The following is a 23,209-nucleotide window of genomic DNA, read 5'->3' as shown; positions in this document are numbered from 1 at the left end:
AGCCCATAGCTAACATCATACTCAGTAGTAAAAAACTGAAAGCTGTTCCTCTAAGATCAGGAAGTATGCTGAATACTTTTATTCAGCATAGTCCTAGTCACAGCAATTAGGCAACAAAAAAATAAAAAGCATCTAAATTGAAGTAAAATAATCTGTTTGTGCAGATGACATGATCTTATATGTAAAACACTCTAAAGACACCATAAGGCCGGATGTGGTGGCTCACACCTGTAATTCCAGCAATTTAGGAGGCTGAGGCGGGCACATCACATGAAATCGGGAGTTCAAGACCAGCCTGGCCAACATGGTGAAACCCCTTCTATACTAAAAATACAAAAATGAGCTGGGCGTGGTGGCAGGCATCTGCAGTCCCAGCTACTCAGGAGGTTGAGGCAGGAGAATTGCTTTAATCGGGAGGTGGAGGTTGCAGTGGGCTGGGTTCATGCCACTGCACTCCAGCCTGGGTGACAGAGCGAGACTCTGTCTAAAAACACACACACACACACACACACACACACACAAACATATTTGAACGATTAAATGAATTCAGTAAAATTGTAGATTATAAAATCAACATACGAAAATCAGTTGTGTTTCTATATACTAGCAATAAACTACCTGAAAAGGAAATAAAACAATCTCATTTACAATATCATCAAAAAGTATAAAATATTTAGGAATAAACTTAAGAAGTAGAAGATATGTATGCTGAAAAACAATGATGAATAAAATTTAAAAAGAAATGGACGCACATCCCGTGTTTATGAGTTGGAAGACTTAATATTGTTAAAATATCAATACACCCAAAGCAGTCTACAAATTGGATGCAATCTCTATCAAAATCTCAATGGCATTTTTTAATAGAAATAACAAAGCAACCCTGAAGTGTATATGGAACTACAAAGAAGCTCAAATAGCAGAAACAATCTTGAGAAGAACAAAGTAGGAACATCATACTTCCTGATTTCAAAATACATTGTGATGCTATAGTAATTCAAACAGTATGGTACTGTCATAAGATAAATGAATCCATACATATATGGCCAACTTATCTTTGACAGGATGGAGTACCAAGAATACACAATGAGGAAAGGATACTTTCTTCAACAAATGCTGTTGGGAAAACTGAATATCCACATACAAAGTAATGAAATTGGACATTGACACTAATACACAAGAATTAATTCAAAATGGATTAAATACTTACATATAAAACTCCTAGAAGAAAACATAGGGGAAAAGCTTCATAACATTAGTCTTAGCAGTGATTTCATGGATATGATACCAAAAGTGTAGGCAACAAGAGCAGTAACAAGTGAGACATTATCACTTCTGCACAGCAAAAGCTTCTGAACAGCAAAAGAAACAATCAACAGAGTAAAGAGACAACATACCAAAATGGAAGAAAATATTTGTAAATCATATATCTGATAAAGGAGTAAATAACTAAAATGCATGAGGAACTCTTATAACTGAATAGCAAAACTAAACAGAAAAGACAACCTGATTTAAAAATTAGACAAATAACTTGAATAGATATTTCTCCAAAGCAGCAGCAGCAATAGCCAACAAGCATATGAAAAAAATGCTCAACATCATTAATCATCAGGAACAGGCAAATCAAAACCACAGTATCACCTCACACTTGTTAAAAGGGCTATTACCAAAAAACAAAAACAAAAGATAACAAATGTTGGCAAGGGTGTGGATAATTTAGAACCCTTGTACACTGTTGGTGGGACTATAAAATGGCACAGCAGCTATAGAAACAGTATGGAGGTGTCTCTAAAAATTGAAAACAGAATGACCATGTGGTCCATCAGTCCCTGTGTGAATATCCAAAATAATTAAAATCAGGATCTCAAAGAGATATTAGCACTCCCTTATTCACTGCAGCATTATTCATAGTAGCCGAGATGTGGAAAAAACCTTAATGTTTGTTGATAGATGAATGGATAAAGAAAATGTGATGTATAAACGCAATGGAATATTATTCAGCCTTAAGAAAGAAATCCTGAAATTTGTGACAGCACGGATGAACCTTGAGGACGTTATGTTACATGAAATAAGCCAGTCACAGAAGGTCGAATACTTGATATTTCCACTTATATAAGTTATCTAAAATAGCCAAACTCATAGAAGCAGAGAGTAGGATGATGTTTGACAGGATCTTGCAGGAAGGGAAAATTGGGAGTTGCTATCAATCCATATTAAGTTTCACTTACACATGTAGAAGTGAGCTCTAGAGAGCTGCTATAGAATGCTGTGCCTTTAGTTAACAACACTGGATTGTACACTTAAAAGTTTGAGTGTAGATCTCATGTAAGTGTTCTAACTATAAAAGGAATTTCAAAAATTAAAATGTTTAAACTTTTAAAATTTAAAAATCTTGAAACAAGGAAATTAAGTAGGAGGAAAAAGAATCAAGGAGAAATAGGAACAAGGAGAGGAAAATATTTTTAAAAATCTTCATTGAGATAAGAAAATGTATATTTTATCCATTAAATAAGAATAAGATGCTATAAAAAAGAGGCTGTTCTAAGAACAATGAAATGCAATAGCAGAATGGAAAACTCAGTAAAGGGATTAAAATATTAAGTTGAGATTTACCAGAAAAAAAAATCGTAAGAAAAAAAGGAGGGAAAAAGATGAGAAAATAAAGAAAAAAAGATTAAAATTTAGAGGAAAAAAATAAGAACAGTATATGAAATCCAACGTCAAACAATAGGAGATCCAGGAAAAGATAATGGAAAAAAGGGAAGAAAATTATCAGTAAATATTCAAGAACATTTTTTGAGCTATAAATTGTGAGTTTCTGGGTTAAAAGGACCATAGTGTGCCTAGTACAGTAGACGAAAAACACCAAGGCACAGCATTATGAAATTCTAAAACACCAGGGAGTGGAATAAATGGAATGGATTTATGCAATTTGGTAGTGTTTGAGATTAAATAGATTAAAACATGTATAGAGACCAGGAGTGGTGGCACACGCCTGTAATCACAGCACTTTGGGAGGCTGAGGCGGGCGAATCACTTGAGGTCAGGAGGTCGAGAGAAGCCTGGCCAACATGGCGAAACTCTGTCTCTACAAAAATACAAAAATTAGCCGGGCATGGTGGTGGGTGCCTGTAATCCCAGCTACTCAGGTGTCTGAGGCAGGAGAATCACTTGAACCTAGGAGGCGGAGGTTGCAATGAGCCGAGATCACACCACTGCACTCTAGCCTGGGCGACAGGGCAAGACTCTGTCTCAAAAGAGTGTGTGTGTATGTGTGTGTGTATGTATAAAACTAAACAGATGAGGAAAGGGACTTGTATTGACTCCAGGAAAAACAAAAGGTGGTTTTGATATACCACCAGAGTAAACAGCATTTTTATAAACATTTTATCATCATATGTCTATATGAATATTGATCTAACTTAATATATGATATAACACTATAGATACAATGGGAGGGGTAGGAAAGGTGGGGTGGGCGAATATACAGGGAATAGTCTTATTCTTCCATAGTGGGAAATCACTAGAAAGCTTAAAACTGATATTAAGTAATAGCAGTTTATGTACAGTTTGTCCCTTGGTATCCATGGAGGTTGGTTCCAAAACCTCCCTTGGATACCAAAATCTGTGGATGCTGAAGTCCCTGATATAAAATGGCATGGTATTTGCATGTAACCTATGCACATCCTTCTATATACTTTAAATAATCTTTAGATTACTTATAATACTTAATACAATGTAAATGCTATGTAAATAGTTGTTATACTGTATTGTTTGGAGAATAATGACAAGAAAAAAAAGACTGTGTATGTTGAGTATGGATGCAATTTTTTCCTGAATATTTTCAGTCCATGGTTGGTTGAATCCACAGATGTGGAACTCATAGATACAAAGGGCTGACTGTATGTTATTTAGTGATGTGATTTTTAATGGTACATAGGTATAACGTATATAAAATATAACAGGCAGCTCACACGTGTGCTACCTGTCTCTTAGATCAATAATCCTTATGGTGGAAAAGTCTAGAAAGGAAGGCAGGGTAAAAGAACCAGAATAGACCATAGATTATTTAGTATATTGATCTGTCAAAGCTTATTTTTTTTCTGTCTCATCCAAAACCTTCAATTATAATACCATCATTTGGTATGGGCTGGGGACCTAAGGTGGGGTAGGAAGGAACCCATCATTTGTAGGCTGCTGTTTAAAGTCTTACGCTATTTCTTCTCTGCTGTTTTAGACTGGGAGTGTCCCAACTTGGAAGAACACATGCAGTGGAAGAATTCTACTCTTCTGGATACCAGTAAAGCAGTAGCGATAGAGAAGGCACCACAGTTTTCAAATGTCTCTGCAATTTTAAGTGAGTTGCACACACGGGGGAACATTTCTTATCTATGTTGGAAAAGCAAAGGATTTTTTCTCTTGAATGATTTCTAAGCTAAGTTTATCAGTTGGATTACCTTTGGCTACAGATAATATCTAATAATAGCAGAAGTATGTTTAGTTTACTTTTTAAATTTATTTATTTTGAGACAGAGTCTTACTGTTTTGCCCAGGCTGGAGTGCAGTGGCACAATTTAGGCTCACTGCAACCTCTCTCTCCCAGGTTCAAGCAATTCTCCTGCCTCAGCCTCCCTAGTAGCTAGGGTTACAGGTGCGTGCCACCACACCCAGTTAATTTTTGTATTTTTGTAGAGATGGGGTTTCACCATGTTGGCCAGGCTAGTCTTGAACTCCTGACCTCAGGTGATCTGCCTGCCTTGGCTTCCCAAAGTGCTAGGATTACAGGTGTGAGCCACTGCTCCCGGGCACAACAAGTAATTTAAACAATTTTTTTGTAGAGATGGAGTCTCGCTATGTTGCCCAGGCTGGTCTCAAACTCCTGGCCTCAAGCAATTCTTCTACCTTGGCCTTCCAAAGTGCTGAGATAATAGGCATGAGCCATTGCACTCAGCCTTTTATAACTTTTTATTTTGAACTATTTTTAGACTTTTCGTTTAGTCTTTCTTTTTTCTGTTTCATGATCCATCCTGGATCCCATGTCACATTTAATTGTTACTTCTCCCTAGTCTCCTGCAGTTTGTAATAGTTCCTCAGTCTTTCAGATTACTGATGAGTTATTTTGTAGAATGTCCCTTGGTTGGGATTTGTCTTGATGTTTCCTCATGATAGGAATGAAATTATGGCTGGGTGCAGTGGCTGACACCTGTAATCCCAGCACTTTGGGAGACTGAGGTGGGAGGACTGCTTGAGGCCAGGAGTTCGAGACCAGCCTGGGCAACATAGTGAGACCTGTATCTCTACAAAAAATAAAAGAGCCAGATGTGGTGGTGCACGCCTGTAGTCCCAGCTACTCAGGAGGCTGAGGTGGGAGAATGAGAGGATCACTTGAGCACAGGAGGTCAAGGCTATAGTGAACCATGTTTGTACCACTGAACGTCTGCCTGGGTGACAGAATATGGATATTCTGAGAAAAAAAAAAAAAAAGGAATGAAGTTATGCAGTTTTTGGTAAGAGTACCACAGAAATTATGTTGTGCCTTTGCAGTGTATCATATCGTATCAAAGGGTTCATGTTGTCCTCTCATTTTTATTTGAAGAATATTATGTCTTATTACTGGTGATGTTAAATTTCATCATTTGGTTAAGGTGGTATCTGCTGAATTCCTCCAATTAAAAATTGCTGTTTTCTCTTTGTAATTTTTGAATATCTACAAAAAGATAGTTTGAGACTGTAAACTCTCTTTCTTCTGAAACTGTATTTCACTAATTTTAGCAGCCATCAGAGCAGCCAGTTGACTTCAACCTTTATTACTGTGGTGTTTGTCCAATGGTGATTTTTTTTTTTTTTTTTTTTTTTTTTTGAGGCGGAGTCTCGCTCTGTCGCCCAGGCTGGAGTGCAGTGGCGGGACCTCGGCTCACTGCAAGCTCCGCCTCCCGGGTTCCCACCATTCTCCTGCCTCAGCATCCCGAGCAGCTGGGACTACAGGCGCCGCCACCACGCCCGGCTAATTTTTTGTATTTTTAGTAGAGACGGGGTTTCACTGTGTTAGCCAGGATGGTCTCGATCTCCTGAACTCATGATCCGCCCGTCTCGGCCTCCCAAAGTGCTGGGATTACAGGCTTGAGCCACCGCGCCCGGCCGGTGATTTTTTATTCTATGCTTTACTGCTACTTTTATTAATTGGAATTCTACTGTAAAAGAAGAACTTTCTCTTTTCTGCCATTTGTTTATTTATTTGATTACTAATTCAGTGTAGACTCATGGATATTTATTCTATGGTTTGAAATCCAATACTTTCATCATACGTTCATTCATTTATTTATTTATTTGTATATTTATTTATTTATTTATTTCTAGTATATATAGAGTAGTTTCAGAAGTGTTAACCCAGGCCCCTGTAAGAAACACATTTAAGTAAATAAATTACAGCATTTGCATACAGTTCTTTTTGTCTTTAGCATTACAGCATCCAGTCAAAATACTAATTTTCCAAAGTTATGTAAGTTCATTTTCTCCCCACCTCCCTTAACATATGAGAAGTTATTCACTTGTAATATGTATAGCTATACTCATTTGTTATTGATTCACTTTTGCATTCACCTGTCCTGTTTGGTTTTGTGTATGTATTTAGGAATATCAAATATTACTATGGTTTTAGAGTCATAGCTATATAAAAAAATATTCTCAGAAAATTATCACTTTCTCCTTCTTCCTGCTACCATTCTTCTCTTCTTTCTACCCCTTTCTCACTTACCCACTGTGGGTAACTGGTCTTTTTAGTTTTTGGCTTATCCTTCCTGTGTTTCTTTTGTACAAATGAGGAGATCTCAATGTATTTCTTTATATCCTCTTCTTTGTTACATGAAGGGTACCATGCTACATAGCTACTCTTCTTTCACTTTGATTTTTCCACCTAACAATACGTACTAGAAATCACTCCACATCAGTTTACATAGAGATCTTCCTCTTATTTTTTACAGCTGCATAGTACTCCACTCTGTGGACGTACTTTTGTTTATTCAAAAATACCTATATATTGGGTATTTAGGTTTTTCCCCAATATTTTGCCATTATAAACAATACACAATGAATAAACTTATGATATATATTTTCATGTTATTGGCAGTGTGTCTTCAAGGTAGATTTCCGGAGGTAGGATAGCTGGGTCAGAAGGTTATCATTTTATTGGATATTGCCAAATTTTCCTCCAGAAGGATTATAACAGTTTGCATTCCAAACAGCAGTGTGTTAAAGTGCTGGTCTCCCTATATCCTTACCAACAGAATGTGCTGTCATTTTTTTTTAAATTTTGCTACTCTCAAAGGTGACAAATAGTATCTCTGTGCTATTTTAACTTGCATTTCCATAATTACATGTGAGTTTAAACATTTTTCATATGTTTAAGGGCCATTTTTATTTGAAGAATATTGGCCTTTTGTCTGTGGTATATATTATGAATATTTTGTCCCAGTTTGTTGGTTGTCTTTTTGTTCATGGTATTTTTTGTCATGCAAAATTTTTTAAATTTATATTGGGTTTATGTTTCTCCCATACCAGCCCAGAGCTATGTAGCAACTCACTAATATCATCAAGATCATAGAGTCTTATGTCAACATACAACCAAGTGTGTTGGTCTGTTACCCCATAGTTGCAAGGTGGTTGCTAAACTCTAGGTGTCACAGCCATGTTCCTGGTAGAAAGAATGAGAGAAGGCTGAGCGCCACATGTATCCTTTTATTGAAAGAAGAAAAGCTTTCCTAGAAATTCCCAGCTGACTTCTACTTTGGTCTATTGGCCAGAACTGGGTCATGCATTTATCTACCACCAGGGAGGCTGAGAAACCAAGTATTTTGCTTTCCTATCCTCTATTGTGGTAGAAGGCAAGGAAAATGAAGAAGGGGAGTAGGAATGGATATTGGCAGCCCATCTATTAGAGCCTGCCACTAAGAAAGGGTCATATTAGTCAAAGAACATTGAGTTAGGGGTCCTTTATTGGAAAGTTGATAGCTGTCTAGATGGCAATATTTCTAGTGTTTGAAGGCCTTGTCTTCTGTTTTATGTTTAGTTTGGCAACTCCTTTGCTGAAATAAAGTTCTCAAAGAAGCAGCCTGTCTCTTTAGCAAATGTTTTGGTTAGGATTCTTGTCCATTGCAAATGTCAAAAAACTAACAGTATTAGGTTAAAAAGGGAATTTGTTACCACATGTACCTGAAAAATTCAGCAATAAATCAGGTACATAGGCAATTTGATCCAGGGTTTCAAATGATATTGGTAGGATCCAATTCCTCTCTATCCCCTGGCTCAGGATCCCTCTATGTCAGTTATGCTCCCAGACAAGTCCCTTCTTGGAGCAACTTTTGCTGGCTCTGGGCTTACATACTCACAATACATTGAAAAAAGTACTTCTCTTTCCCAACAATTTGAACTGAAGTCCTGGACCTTACACATGGGCTTCATTAGTTTATGTGCCTTTCCCTGAACCAGTCACTTTGTCCAGGGAGATACAGGGCTCTCACAGCATTGAGTTATAGGCTATGCCTGGACCATCAGGGAAGAAAAACGAGGCAACTCTTACCAGCAAAAACAGAATAGATGCTAGATGATAAGGGTCCACTGTATATGTTTTGAGAACCTCCCTTTGAGGAAATGCTTAAAGGCATCATTCACTTTGTCTCCTCTTTAATTTGTGAGATTTAAAAATCCTAATCTAACATAAGCAAAGTACCAAAGCCACTAAAGGTTTTAATTTCTTTAGATAACTATACCCATGGTTCTTTATATTTCTATTAACATCTTAATGTACCTGAGGCAGTCAGATGTTGGCTGGCAGAAATTCTCTTGACTAATCAATCTACTAGTATGCGTTTCTATATATTTGGTATTGGACTAGTATTTGACTATTAGTTTTCTATTTTTTTATTTTTTTGAGACAGAGTATCACTCTGTTGCCCAGGCTGGAGTGCAGTGGCGCAGTCTCGGCTCACTGCAGCCTCCACTTCCTGGGTTCAAGCAATTCTGGTGCCTCAGCCTCCCAAATAGCTGGGATTACAGGCGTGTGCCACCACGGCCAGCTAATTTTTGTATTTTTAGTAGAGACGGGGTTTCACCTTGTTGCCCAGGCTGGTCTTGAACGCCTGACCTCAGGTGATCCACCTGCCTTGGCTCCCCAAAGTGTTAGGATTACAGGCGTGAGCCACTGTACCCAGCCTAGTTTTGTAATCTGACCAGTTATTTTTTTCTTATAGTAAAATGGGGATAATAAATTGATATATTTACCTGACAGGATTGTTGTAAGAATCAAGTAAGATAATACATGTAAAAAGACTTCAAAAATTATAAAGAACTATTCAAATACAAGGGAGAGACTCCTGTATCTCGTAACATTTTGCAACATTTTTTTACTTTGATATTTTGAAAATATTTTTACCTAATTTAAGTGACAGACAAAAAAACCCAATATTTAAAAAGTTATAAAAATAAACTGCACTTGGGGGAAAATATTCATTTTTACCTAATTTTAGCCTCTGGTCTGTCTTCAAATTATATTTCTAATAGATTGCTTTTATTTTCTTTCCTAGGTACCTCTTCAGAAGACTATCAGAAATGCCACAGAGAAACGTAAGAATTAAAATCTTAAAATTGTTGAGCTTCTGAAACCCTGTATTATAATAGTTATATAGCAAATATGATTGTTAGTCCACAAACTCAGGTGTTCATTTATTATTTGTTGAGGACTCACTATATGTCAGGACTGTTGTAATTGCTAGAGATATAGTAGTGAACAAAATTGAAATTGATTAAAAACAAAATCTCTGCCCTCAGCAATGATAGCAAAAAGGAAAAGTTTGAGAAAAATTCAAGAGGGATAGTCAATAGTTTTTAATGACAGATTGGAAGAAGTCGAAATCCAAGTTGGCCCTCAGCCCTCTGACTTAGGAAATTGGATGAAAACTTATTCACTAGGTGAGGGAACACAAATGAAAAAGCAGGAGTGGGTTGGGGTAACACTGAGGTACCGACAGCACTTTGAAGTGGAGGTGTCCAACAATGAGTTGGATGGCCCAGCCCAGAGAGCAAGGGAAAAGTCCTGGGCTGAAGGCATAGTTGTCTCCTTGGGAAATGTATGTAGCGTGAGAAGAGAGTAGCGTTAGTATGATAGCCTCTTTATGAATATTCCTGTATCTAAATAGTGAGAATTTTCTGAAGAAAATAAAATCTGTTACTGTTGTTTTTGGGTGAATTGTCCTTCAGTAAATGACAGTGAAAATTGTAAATACAAATGACTAAGGTCACCAGAGATGATGATGGAGTCACTTAAAAAAATTCCTTCCGCAATTTATAATATAATACATTCTTAAGGAGGATAGAATGGTATTTGGATAATAATAATACTAGATTTGAGCGCCTATTGTCTACTAGACATCTGGTATTCTCTTTATTTAAGTAGCACATTCACAAAGTAAAACCCCTACAACTTTGACATAGTAGCTAATGGAGAAAGGGGGTTTTATTTATATTGCTATAACTTCTTTGCAGATCCACTTTAATGACTGTTGTCTATGTATTGAAATGGAGCAAATGTAATAAAACACTTGATTATGTGTATCTGAGACTATTTCCTGTCTCACCTAAATACTGACCTCTCTTTGAAAAATAAAACCTACCACTTATATGTGCAAAGAAAATATAGCTTCATTTATTTTTTAAAATAACTCATCTAAACTTCTCTTAAAACCTCATCACCCTTCTCCCCTATTTAGCTGGGAAATAATGAGTTAAACTTACTTATTGTCATCCATTTACTTCCGGTTAGAAGTCCTTTTTGGGTGAATGCTGAACCTTAGATTTTCTCCCCATTCCATAGTCCTAAGAATGGCATATTGGTAAGCGATCATACCCCTTTATCTGCCTGGGCAGTCTCAGTATATGCCTGTTTTTCTGACATAATTCTTAACAGAGTACCCTTGTACTCTCAGAAATGTTCCAGTTTGGACAAATAGTCACCCTAAATGTAAGTGTGTAGGAATAGTGGCAGACCTTATGTAGCCTTGTAGCAGTGCTGGGGAAAAGGTAAGGTTAGGATCTGAGGGTATCTGGAATCCCATAACTGTCTCTGGATTTTTACTGATTCTTGCTGCAAGACGTCTAGACTGGTTCTATACCAGGTCTGGACTCCACTGAAAAAATCATTGACTCATAAACTTAAGGCCTTATTTAGGACCTAAGGTCCTCCATTGCTGATTTTACCTCACCTTGGTTTTTGTTGCTCTCCCAAACCCTTTGAGTCTCATTGAAGTCCTGTATCCAAACTTTGACTAGGTGGCTTTCTACAACCTTTGTAGTAGAGTCACCTCACCACAGCACTCCTATGCCAGGTGTTTTGGCTGTAAATTTGGCCACTTTCTTCATTGCTCTTGGTGTACGGAACCTTGAGAACTTGTTCTCAATGCCCAGGCATTAAGAGAATCTCAGGAGAGCTAACTGATGCCCCCTCTCTGCCTAAACATCCCCAGCTCTTCTTGTTATGTTGTTTCCACTCTGTATGGACATCTCCTAGAGTTCTAAACAGGGAGTTAGTACATACCCCCTCTCCTTTTGGCTTTCTCTTCACCTCTTCTAATGTCATCCTCCCATTTATTACCCCTGTCTCCATATTTGGGCCTTGAGGAGAAAAGTCAGCTCCCATTGTCTGCTTGTTTCCTAAGTCTTTGCCCCACTTCTCTTTGGAATAATGCTGTAGACTGGAAGGTGTGGAGGAGAGATCTATCTTTGTTAACTTCCTTAGCTTTTTCTGTATCATATGGTTGTCTTAGTCTGTTTTCTGTTGCTTATTACAAAATACCTGAAACTGGGTAATTTATAAAGAAAAAGAATTTCTTTCCTTTCATTTCCTTCCCCTTCCCCTTCCCCTTCCCCCACCACCTTCCTTTTTCTTTTTCTTTTCTTTTTCTTCTCTTTCTCTTTCTTTCTCTCTCTCTCCCCCTCCCTCCCTCCCTCTCTCTCTCCTTCCTTCCATCTGTCTGTCCATCTTCTTCCTCCCTTCCTTCTTTCCTTTCTTTCTTCTTTCTTTTTTTTTTTAGAAACAGAGTCTTACTCTGTTGCCCAGGCTGGAGTGCAGTGGCACCATCATAGCTCACTGTAACCTTAAACTCCTGGGTTCAAGTGATCTTCCAGCCTCAGTCAGCCTCCTGAGTAAATAGGACTACAAGCATGTGCCACCATGCCTGGCTAGGAATTTATTTCTTACAGTTATGGAGGCTAAGAATTCTAAGGTCAAGGGGCTGCAGTTAGTGAGGGCCTTCTTGCTGGTGGGGACTCTCTGCAGAGTCCCGAAGTGGCACAGGGCATCACATAGCAAAGGGACTGAACGACTGAATATAGTAGCTCTGGTGTCTCTTTTTCCTCTTGTAAAGCCAATCATATCATTCCCATGATAACATATTAATCCATTACTTCATTAATCCATGAATGGCTTAATCCATTTATGAAGGCAGAGCATTCATGATCCAGTCACCTCTTAAAGTCCCTGTCTCTCAATACTGCCACATTGGGGATTAAATTTCAACATGAATTTTGGAGGAGACAAACATTCAAACCATAGCAATGGCTAATAGTAGAATTCTGTAGTTGTGTTTTAACTTACATATGTTAATAGGAACTTGAGGAATGTAGCAAAATGTTAAATGTGGTTTTCATGTTGTCTTAGAGTTTGGACAATTGCCTTACTGATGAAAACAAATCATTGACAAGTACCCCCATTCCTTATTCTGTGTAGAATTATCTATGTGGAGTTTGTAAAAGGTGAGGTCAAAACCCAATTCTACCAGCATTAGCTTATTACTCATCTTCAAACTAAGAAAAGGCTAAGAAAAAGATGAAAAGTTCAAGAATACATATTTCTTTGATAAGAGCTATTATTGGTGTCATATGGAGCGAGGAGACTTCTCCCTCACCTCAATACAAGAAAGGAAGCTCCAAGAGGACCATTTGGAAGGTTCAACATATGTCCCTGGGAGTTACTTTCTGACTCATACCTGAAAAGTCTAAAGGCAAGAGGGTCTGTTAGGTGCTTTGGAATGGCAGAATAAAGAGAAAGCTAGATATTCTTCCAGAGTTTGACATGACAAAGATTTGTGCATAATGCCAATAGGCCAAATATGGATTCCATAGAATGGGGCTAATTATGGATCATCTTGAAAGCGATTATGCCCAATATGACTTCCTGCAAAGGATGAAGTAACCTCACTCAAAAGCAGTTGGAGGTTCTGTCATCAAAGGCAAAAGCTGAGGAGGTGATAAAAAGCAGCAAGTGAGAGAGCTCCAGTGGTAGGTGGAGTTCCAGTGACAGGTAAACCTCCAAAGAACCCTTCAGAATACTTCAGGTTTGAAAGAGTCCACATTTGATTACCTGTCATATCCTAGAGATACCAATGGCCCATAACTGTTCAGTCAAGATTGAAAAAGACCTTTCCTGTACATTTCTAAAACTCCTTTCCTATAATTCACTTCCAGGGGAAACCAAAGTGTAGTTTCCAAATAGGCAAGGGAAAAGAACAAGAAACAGAGACAAAACCAATAGTGGTTGCTCTTCCCACAGCATATTCTGAGTCTAAATCATGCCCAAGCTGAGAAAAGGAAAAAATTTAAATTGCATAAGAAGAGTTTGGATTTGTAATATTACACCGAACTTTGTGTTACCTAAAAATAGCTACTTATTACAAGAGAATGCCAGAAAGGCATTAGTAAAAAGAAATCTACCTGGAAGTTCATTCAGGGCAAGAAAGTACTATTTTGACAGGATACGTTTAAAGGGAAATATGAAAGAATAAAATTGTTTCTGTTTACTGAGTTCAACTATTCAATTAATCAGTATTGAAATTTAGAAAATCCCCTTCTCACATTTGGTTTTCAACTGCATTTTCTTGCTAGGGACTCAGAAATCCCATTTTTGTGGTCAAAGGCTGAGCTTTGATCCTTTGGTATTTATTCCTTTTGTGATAGCTAGTCCTTTCCTACACGTTTAGATAGAATTGGGGGTGGTCTAGTTTGTAGAAGTACAAAAAAAACCCAGGATATTAATTTCAAAAACATCTTTTACTGCAGTCTAGCCTGGGTAACAGAGCAAGACCCTCTTTCAATAATAATAATAATACCATCATCATCATCATCATCATCAATCTGTCATGTGTCTTAAAATTCTTTCCATAAGAATCCTAGGAAACAGGATTGCTATCCCTTTTGCATAAATGAGGTAACCAAGACTCAAGGCAGGCTAAGTAGCTTTCCAAAGGCCACTCAAGTGTGAGTAGTGGAACTGGGGTTTAAAGCAAGGTCTGTCTTATTCTAAACACTATGCCCTGTCCTCTACACATATTGCTTCACACTCATATATGTATAAATATGTTGCCTTTTTAATTAACCTATTTGTTCATATAAATACTGTAACATTTTTCTCAGCAACTGTATATTTTCCCACAGGATAATTAATCACAAATAAATATCTTTATTTTAAATATTATTTGAGGATTTTTGAAAGTTACTGAAAGATTTAGAAAATACCGCTAACTAGTTTGTTCTTGTTATAGAGTGATGACAGTAGCAAATCAAAATGTGTCTCCAAAAGCAAAGTGTGCTTCAAATTCAGAATCAGGTAATAAATATGAAACTAATTATTTTCTGTAGTAATTGTAATACTTCTGTTAAAATACATGGTTCTGTATTTATTTTTGCTACCTGCAACATGCATTATTAACAAAGTTAGTAGCCCAGTGAACCGAGTACTTTTTAGCTTGGTTGTATTTAAGAAATGAAGATATGTGGGATCAGAAAGTGGGTCTTAACTATCCCCACAGCATCAATCATTTATTCATTTAATAAACATTTAATGAATATGAACTCCATACTAGACATTGTTATGTATACTAGTGGAAGTGATGCACTTTTCCTTCCCTTGTAGATTTCAGTTGTAGGAGAGAACAATAAGTAAACATATATTGTAGTTATGCATAATGATTGAAAAATAAAGGGATCAGCAAAGTGTCTTGCATTATTAACCCTTATGTAGTTTACAATTAGGATAAATTTAGCAAGACATTTACATCCTAATTAACCTCTGCTGTATCTCAGATTTTTCTGTGTTTCCTGCATCAAGTTTTATAGCATCCATTTGAGAGTAAACTTGAAGAATTTCTGATTTTGCTGTTGATGGTTGTAAATGTTTGTATGAATATATATTTGCATAATCTTCATTTTAAGAAGTTATCTTAATGAGCATTTACTAAATGCCACACATTAAGTTAGGAACTGTATGTATAAAACAATTAATATACTTTCTGTTCTAAGCAAAATTAGTCTAGTGATGAAAACTAATCTTGTAAAAGCACAAAATCCTTGGAAGGAGCAATACCTTCTACCCCGGAGGGTTAGCATTGGAAGAAGGGTTTGTTTTACATATCAAAGAATAAGGGAATGTGTGAATAACAGATGAGCACTAATTAAAAAGAAAGTGGTAAGTGTACCAAAAACAACCATGATTTTACCTAGGTTTTGCCCAATAAAAAGTGTCGCTTTAGCTGTGGAAAATATTTACAAAGCTTCATGGTAGGGCAGAATAGGGATTCTTGAATTCTGTATGTTTTTGTATCTTTACTTTTATATGGTAACTTAAAATTTAAAATTAAGTAAGTCACTTCTGACTAGAGATTTTTTTACACATTTCTTTTAAAAATTTTTTTATTAACATTTGTGGATACGTAGATGGTATATATGTTTATGGCTTACATGAGATATTTTAATACAGGTATTCGATGTATAATAATCGTATCAGGGTAAGTAGGGTATGCATGCCCTCAAGCATTTATCCTTTGAGTTACAAATAATACAGTTATACTCTTAGTTATTTTTAAATGTATAATTAAATTATTTTTGACTACAGTCACCCTGTTGTGCTAGCAAATACTAGGTCTTATTCATTCTTTCTAACTATTTTTTTTGTACCCGTTAACTATCCCCACCTTCCCTACAAACCACTCACCCTCCCCAACTATCCTTCCCAGCCTCTGGTAACCATCCTTCTGTCTCCATGAGTTCAATTGTTTTGATTTTAGATCCCACAAATATGTGAGAATAAGCGATGTTTGTCCTTCTGTGCCTGGTTTATTTCACTTATCATAATGACCTTCAGTTTCAGTCATGTTATTGTAAATGACAAGATCTCATTCTTTTTTATGGCTGAATAGTACTCCATTGTGTTTATGTACCACATTTTCTTTATCCATTCATCTGTTGATGGACACTTAAGTCGCTTCCAAATCTTGGCTGTTGTGAATAGTGCTGAAACAAATGTGGGAGTGCAGATACCTCTTTGATATACTGATTTCCTTTCGTTTGCATATATACTCAGTAGTAGGATCGCTGGATCATATGATATCTCTGCATATATACTCAGCAGTAGGATCACTGGATCATATGATATCTCTATTTTTATGTTTTCGAGGAACCTCCCAACAGTTATCCATAGTGGTTATATTAATTTACATTCCCACTAACAGTATACAAGGGTTCCCTTTTCTCTGCATCCTCACCAGCATCTGTTATTGGCTGACTTTTGGATGAAAGCCATTTTAACTGGGGTAAGATGATATATTGTAGTTTTGATTTGCATTTCTCTGATGATCAATGATGTTGAGCACCTTTTCATATACCTGTTTGCCACTTGTATGTCTTCTTTTGAGAAATATCTGTTTAGGTCTTTTGCTCATTTTTAATTGGATTATTAGATTTTTGTTTTTCCTATAGAGTTGTGTGAGCTCCTTATATATTCTGGTTATTAATCCCTAATTAGGTGAAGTAGTTTGCAAGTATTTTCCCCCATTCTATGGGTTGTCTTTTCACTTTATTGATTGTTTCCTTTGCTGTGCAGAAGCATTTTAATTTGATGTAATCTCATTTGTCATTTTGCTTTGGTTGCCTGTGTTTGCGGGGTATTACTCAAGATATCATTGCCCAGCCCAATGTCCTAGAGACTTTCCCCAATGTTTTTTTTTGTAGTAGTTTCATAGTTTGAGGTCTTAAAGTTTTTAATCCATTTTAATTTGATTTTTCATATGGCAACAGACAAGGGTCTAGTTTCATTCTTTTCCATGTAGCTATCCAGTTTTCCAAGCACCTTATTAAAGAAACTGGCCCTTCCCCAAAGAATGTCCTTTGCACCTTTGTAAAAAAATGAGTTCAGTGTAGATGTACAGATTTATCTATGGGTTCCCTTTTCTGATTCCTTGGTCTATGTGTCTGTTTTTTATGTCAGTACCATGCTGTTTGGGTTACTGTAGTGCCATAATATAATTTAAAGTCAAGTAATGTGATTTCTCAGTTTTGTTATTTTTGCTCAGGATAGCTTTGACTATTCTGGGTCTTTTGTGTTCCATATAAATTTTAGTACTTTGTTTTATTTGTGGGAAGAATTTCATTGGTATTTTGATAGGGATTGCATTAAACCTACAGATTGCTTTGGGTTGTGTGGCCATATTAACAATATTGATTCTTTCAGTCCATGAACATGGAATATCTTTCCATTTTTTTGCTGTCTGCTTCAATTTCTTGTGTCAGTGTTTCATAGTTTTCATTGTAGAGATCTTTCAGATTTTTGGTTAAGCCCTAGATATTTTAGTTTATTTGTTGCTCTTGTAAATGGTATTACTTTCTTGATTTCTTTTTCGGATTGTTCACAGTTGGCATATGAAAATGCCACTGATTTTTGTACGTTGATTTTGTATCAGTAACTTTCCTAATTTATTTATCAGTTCTACTAGTTTTTTGATGGAATCTTTAGTTTTTCTTTTAATTATAAGATCATGTCATCTGCAAACAAAGATAATTTGACTTCTTCCTTTACAATTTGGATGCCCTTTATTTCTTTCTCTTGTCTGACTGCTCTAGCTAAGACTTCCGATACTATGTTGAATAATAATGGTGAAAGTGAGCATCGTGTCTTGTTCCAGATTTACAAAGAAAGGCTTTCAGTTTTTCCCCATTTCGTATGATACTAGCTGTAGGTCTGTCATATATTGGCTTTTATTATATTGAGGTATGTTCCTTCTGTACCTAGTGTTTTGAGAATTTTTATCATGAAGGGATGTTGAATTTTATCACATGATTTTCTAGCATAATTTAAATGATCATACGGTTTTTTCCTTTATTCTGTTGATATGATGTATCATATTGATTGATTTGCATATGTTGAATCATCCTTGCATCCTTGGGGTAAATCCCACTTGGTCTTGAAGAATGATCTGTTTAATAAGTTGTTGAATTCAGTTTGATATTATTTTGTTGAGGATTTTTACATCAATATTCATCAGAGACATTGGCCTATAGTTTTCTTTTTTTGATATATCTTTGTCTGGTTTTCGTATCAGGGTAATACTGATTGCATTGAATGAGTTTGGCAGTACTCCCTCATCCTCTATTTTTTGGAACAGTTTGAGTAGGATTGGTATTAGGTCTTCTTTAAATATTTGGTAGAGTTCAACAGTGAAGCCACTAGGTCCTGGACTTTTCTTTACCAGGAGACTTTTTATTATAGCTTCAATCTTGTTACTTTTATTGTCCTGTTCAGGTTTTGGATTTATTTTATTTATTTATTTATTTTGAGATGGAGTCTCACTCTGTTGCCCAGGCTGGAGTGCAGTGGCTCAATCTCAGCTCACTGCAACCTCTGACTCCCAGGTTCAAGTGATTCTCTTGCCTCAGCCTCCTGAGAAGCTGAGATTACAAGCGCCCGCCACCACACCCGGCTAATTTTTGTATTTTTAGTAGAGATGGGGTTTCACCATGTTGGTCAGGCTGGTCTCGAACTCCTGACTTCGTGATCCGCCCACCTCATCCTCCCAAAGTGCTGGGATTACAGGCGTGAGCCACCCGCCCAGCCCAAGGTTTTGGATTGCTTCATGGTTCAGTCACACTAGATTGCGTATGTCTACTGGATGTAGTTGCTCATAGTAGATACTAATGATACTTCGAATGTCTGCGGTATCAGTTGTAATGTCTCCCTTTTAATCTCTGACTTTGTTTAATTGGGTTTTCTCTCTTGTTTCTTAGTCTGGCTACAGGTTTGTCAGTTTTTTTTACAAGAAACCAATTTTTTGTTTCATTTCTTTTTTGTATTGTTTCCAAATTCATTTGTTTCTGCTCTGATCTTTTTTATTTCTCCTACTAATTTTGGGTTTGTTTGCTCTTTTTTAGTTCTTTAAGATGCATTGTTAGCTTGTTTATTTGATGTTTTTATTATTTTTGATATAAGCATTTATAACTGTAAATTTCCCTGTTAGTACTGCTTTCACTGTATGCTGTAGGTTTTGGTATGTTGTATTTCCATTATGATTTGTTTCAAGAATATTTTCAGTTTCCATCTTAATTCTTCATTGACTCACTAGTCATTCAGGAGCATATTGTTTATTTTTCATGTGTTTATTAGTTTATAAAATTCCTCATTATTTTTTATCTTTTATTTTAGATTCAGGTGTACACATATCTCATTTGTTACATAGATAAATTGTGTGTCGCGGTGGTTTGGTGAGCAGATTATTTCATCATCTATGTAATAAGCATAGTACCTGACAGGTATTTTTTCAATAGTCACCCTCCTCTCACCCTCAAGTAGGCCCCAGTGTCTGTTGTTCCTTATTTCTGTCCATATATACCCAGTGTTTAGGTCCCACTTATAAGTGAGACTGTGCAGTGTTTGGTTTTCTGTTCCTGTATTAGTTTGCTTAGGATAATGGCCTCCAGATGTATCTGTGTTGCTGCTGAGGATATATTCTTTTGTATGGCTGCATAGCATTCCATGGTGTATATGTACCACATTTTTTTCTCCAGTCTACCATTGATGAACATTTAGGTTGATTCCATGTCGTTGCTATTGTGAATAGTGCTATGATAAATATATGCTTGTATGTGTCTTTATGGTAGAATAAGTTATATTCCTTTGGGTAAATATCAAATAATGGAATTTCTGGGTCAAATGGTAGTTCTGTTTTTAGTCGTTTGAGGAATTACCCACACTGCTTTCCACAATGTTTGAAATAATTTACACTCCCATTAACAGTATATAAGCATTCTGTTTTCTCTGCAACTTTGTCAGTATCTGTTGTATTTTTTTTTTTTACTTTTTAATAATAGTCATTCTGATTTTTGCACATTGATTTTGTATCCTGAGACTTTGCTGAAATTGCTTATCAGCTTAAGGAGATTTTGGGCTGAGACTATGGGGTTTTCCAAATATACAATCATGTCATCTGCAAACAGGGACAATTTGACTTCTTTTCCTAACTGAATACTCTTTATTTCTTTCTCTTGCCTGATTGCCCTAGCCAGAACTTCCAACACTATGTTGAATAGGAGTGGTGAGAGAGGGCATCCCTGTCTTGTGCCAGTTTTCAAAGGGAATGCTTCCAGTTTTTGCCCATTCAGTATGATATTGGCTGTGGGTTTGTCATAAATAGCTCTTATTATTTTGAGATATGTTCCACCAGTACCGAATTTATTGAGAGTTTTTAGCATGAAGGGCTGTTGAATTTTGTCAAAGGCCTTTTCTGTATCTATTGAGATAATCATGTGGTTTTTGTCTTTGGTTCTGTTTATATGCTGGATTACGTTTATTGATTTGTGTATGTTGAACCAACCTTGCATCCCAGGGATGAAGCCCACTTGATCATGGTGGATAAGCTTTTTGATGTGCTGCTGGATTTGTTTTGCCAGTATTTTATTGAGGATTTTTGCATCGATGTTCATCAGGGATATTGGTCTAAAATTCTCTTTTTTTGTTGTGTCTCTGCCAGGCTTTGGTATCAGGATGATGTTGGCCTCATAAAATGAGTTAGGGAGGATTCCCTCTTTTTCTATTGAGTGGAATAGTTTCAGAAGGAATGGTACCAGCTCCTCCTTGTACCTCTGGTAGAATTCAGCTGTGAATCTGTCTGGTCCTGGACTTTTTTTTTGGTTGGTAGGCTATTAATTATTGCCTCAATATCAGAGCCTGCTATTGGTCTATTCGGGGATTCAGTTTCTTCCTGGTTTAGTCTTGGGACCAGTAACAGACAAACAGAGAGCCAAATCATGAATGAACTCCCATTCACAATAGCTTCAAAGAGAATAAAATACCTAGGAATCCAACTTACAAGGGATGTAAAGGACCTCTTCGAGGAGAACTACAAACCACTGCTCAGTGAAATAAAAGAGGACACAAACAAATGGAAGAACATACCATGCTCATGGATAGGAAGAATCAATATTGTGAAAATGGCCATACTGCCCAAGGTGATTTATAGATTCAATGCCATCCCCATTAAGCTACCAATGACTTTCTTCACAGAATTGGAAAAAACTGCTTTAAAGTTCATATGGAACCAAAAAAGACCCCGCATTGCCAAGACAATCCTAAGCCAAAAGAACAAAGCTGGAAGCATCATGCTACCTGGCTTCAAACTATACTACAAGGCTACAGTAACCAAAACAGCATGGTTTTGTTTGGTACCAAAACAGAGATATAGACCAATGGAACAGAACAGAGCCCTCAGAAATAGTACCACACATCTGCAGCCATGTGATCTTTGACAAACATGACAAAAACAAGAAATGGGGAAAAGATTCCCTATTTAATAAATGGTGCTGGGAAAATTGGCTAGCCATAAGTAAAAAGCTGAAACTGGATCCTTTCCTTACTCCTTATACAAAAATTAATTCAAGATGGATTAGAGACTTAAATGTTAGACCTAAAACCATAGAAACCCTAGAAGAAAACCTAGGCAATACCATTCAGGACATAGGCATGGGCAAGGACTTCATGTCTAAAACACCAAAAGCAACAGCAACAAAAGCCACAATTGACAAATGGGATCTAATTAAACTAAAGAGCTTCTGCACAGCAAAAGAAACTACCACCAGAGTGAACAGGCAACCTACAGAATGGGAAAAAATTTTTGCAATCTACTCATCTGACAAAGGGCTAATATCCAGAATCTACAAAGAACTCAAACAAATTTACAAGAAAATAACAAACAACCCCATCAAAAAATGGGCAAAGGATATGAACAGACACTTCTCAAAAGAAGACATTCATACAGCCAACAGACACATGAAAAAATGCTCATCATCACTGGCTATCAGAGAAATGCAAATCAAAACCACAATGAGATACCATCTCACACCAGTTAGAATGGCAATCATTAAAAAATCAGGAAACAACAGGTGCCGGAGCGGATGTGGAGAAATAGGAACACTTTTACACTGTTGATGGGACTGTAAACTAGTTCAACCATTATGGAAAACAGTGTGGCGACTCCTCAAGGATCTAGAACTAGAAATACCATTTGACCCAGCCATCCCATTACTGGGTATATACCCAAAGGATTATAAATCATGCTGCTCTAAAGACACATGCACATGTATGTTTATTGCAGCACTATTCACAATAGCAAAGACTTGGAATCAACCCAAATGTCCATCAGTGACAGACTGGATTAAGAAAATGTGGCACATATACACCATGGAATACTATGCAGCCATAAAAAGGATGAGTTTGTGTCCTTTGTAGGGACATGGATGCAGCTGGAAACCATCATTCTCAGCAAACTATCACAAGAATAGAAAACCAAACACCACATATTCTCACTCATAGGTGGGAGTTGAACAATGAGATCACTTGGACACAGGAAGGGGAACATCACACATGGGGGCCTATTGTGGGGAGGGGGGAGGGATAGCATTAGGAGATATACCTAATGTAAATGACGAGTTGATGGGTGCAGCACACCAACATGGCACATGTATACATATGTAACAAACTTGCACGTTGTGCACATGTACCCTAGAACTTAAAGTATAATAAAAGTAATAATAATAGTCATTCTGACTTGTATGAGATGGTATCATTGTGGTTTTGATTTGCATTTCTCTAATGATAGTGATGTTGAGCATTTTTGCATGTTTATCTGTTGTGTGTATGTCTTCTTTTGAAGAGTGTCTGTTCATGTCCTTTGCCCACTTTTTAATGGACTGATTTTTGCTTATAAATTTCTTTAAATTCCTTACAGATTCTGATATTAGACCTTTGTCAGATGCATAGTTAGCAAATATTTTCTCCCATTCTATAGATTGTTTATTCTGTTGATAGTTTCTTTTGCTGTGCAGAAGCTCTTTAGGTTAATTAGGTCCC

General features: G+C 36.8%; 1 protein-coding gene across 3 annotated transcripts in view; it reads left to right on the top strand.

The window, feature by feature from the left end:
- Positions 1-23,209, top strand: part of MEIKIN (meiotic kinetochore factor) — a 136,504-nt gene that overhangs the window by 20,235 nt on the left and 93,060 nt on the right. For all 3 annotated transcript variants that reach the window (XM_003900088.5, XM_017959850.3, XM_031666783.1), the window contains exons 6-8: positions 4,235-4,354; positions 9,576-9,615; positions 14,583-14,647. In XM_003900088.5, the coding sequence (XP_003900137.2) occupies positions 4,235-4,354; positions 9,576-9,615; positions 14,583-14,647 (225 nt within the window). The remainder of the gene's footprint in view (positions 1-4,234; positions 4,355-9,575; positions 9,616-14,582; positions 14,648-23,209) is intronic.

This window comes from Papio anubis, chromosome 5 (assembly GCF_008728515.1).
Source record: "Papio anubis isolate 15944 chromosome 5, Panubis1.0, whole genome shotgun sequence".
Classification (NCBI taxonomy): Eukaryota; Metazoa; Chordata; class Mammalia; order Primates; family Cercopithecidae; genus Papio; species Papio anubis.
This window is presented reverse-complemented; position numbering and strand designations above follow the sequence as displayed.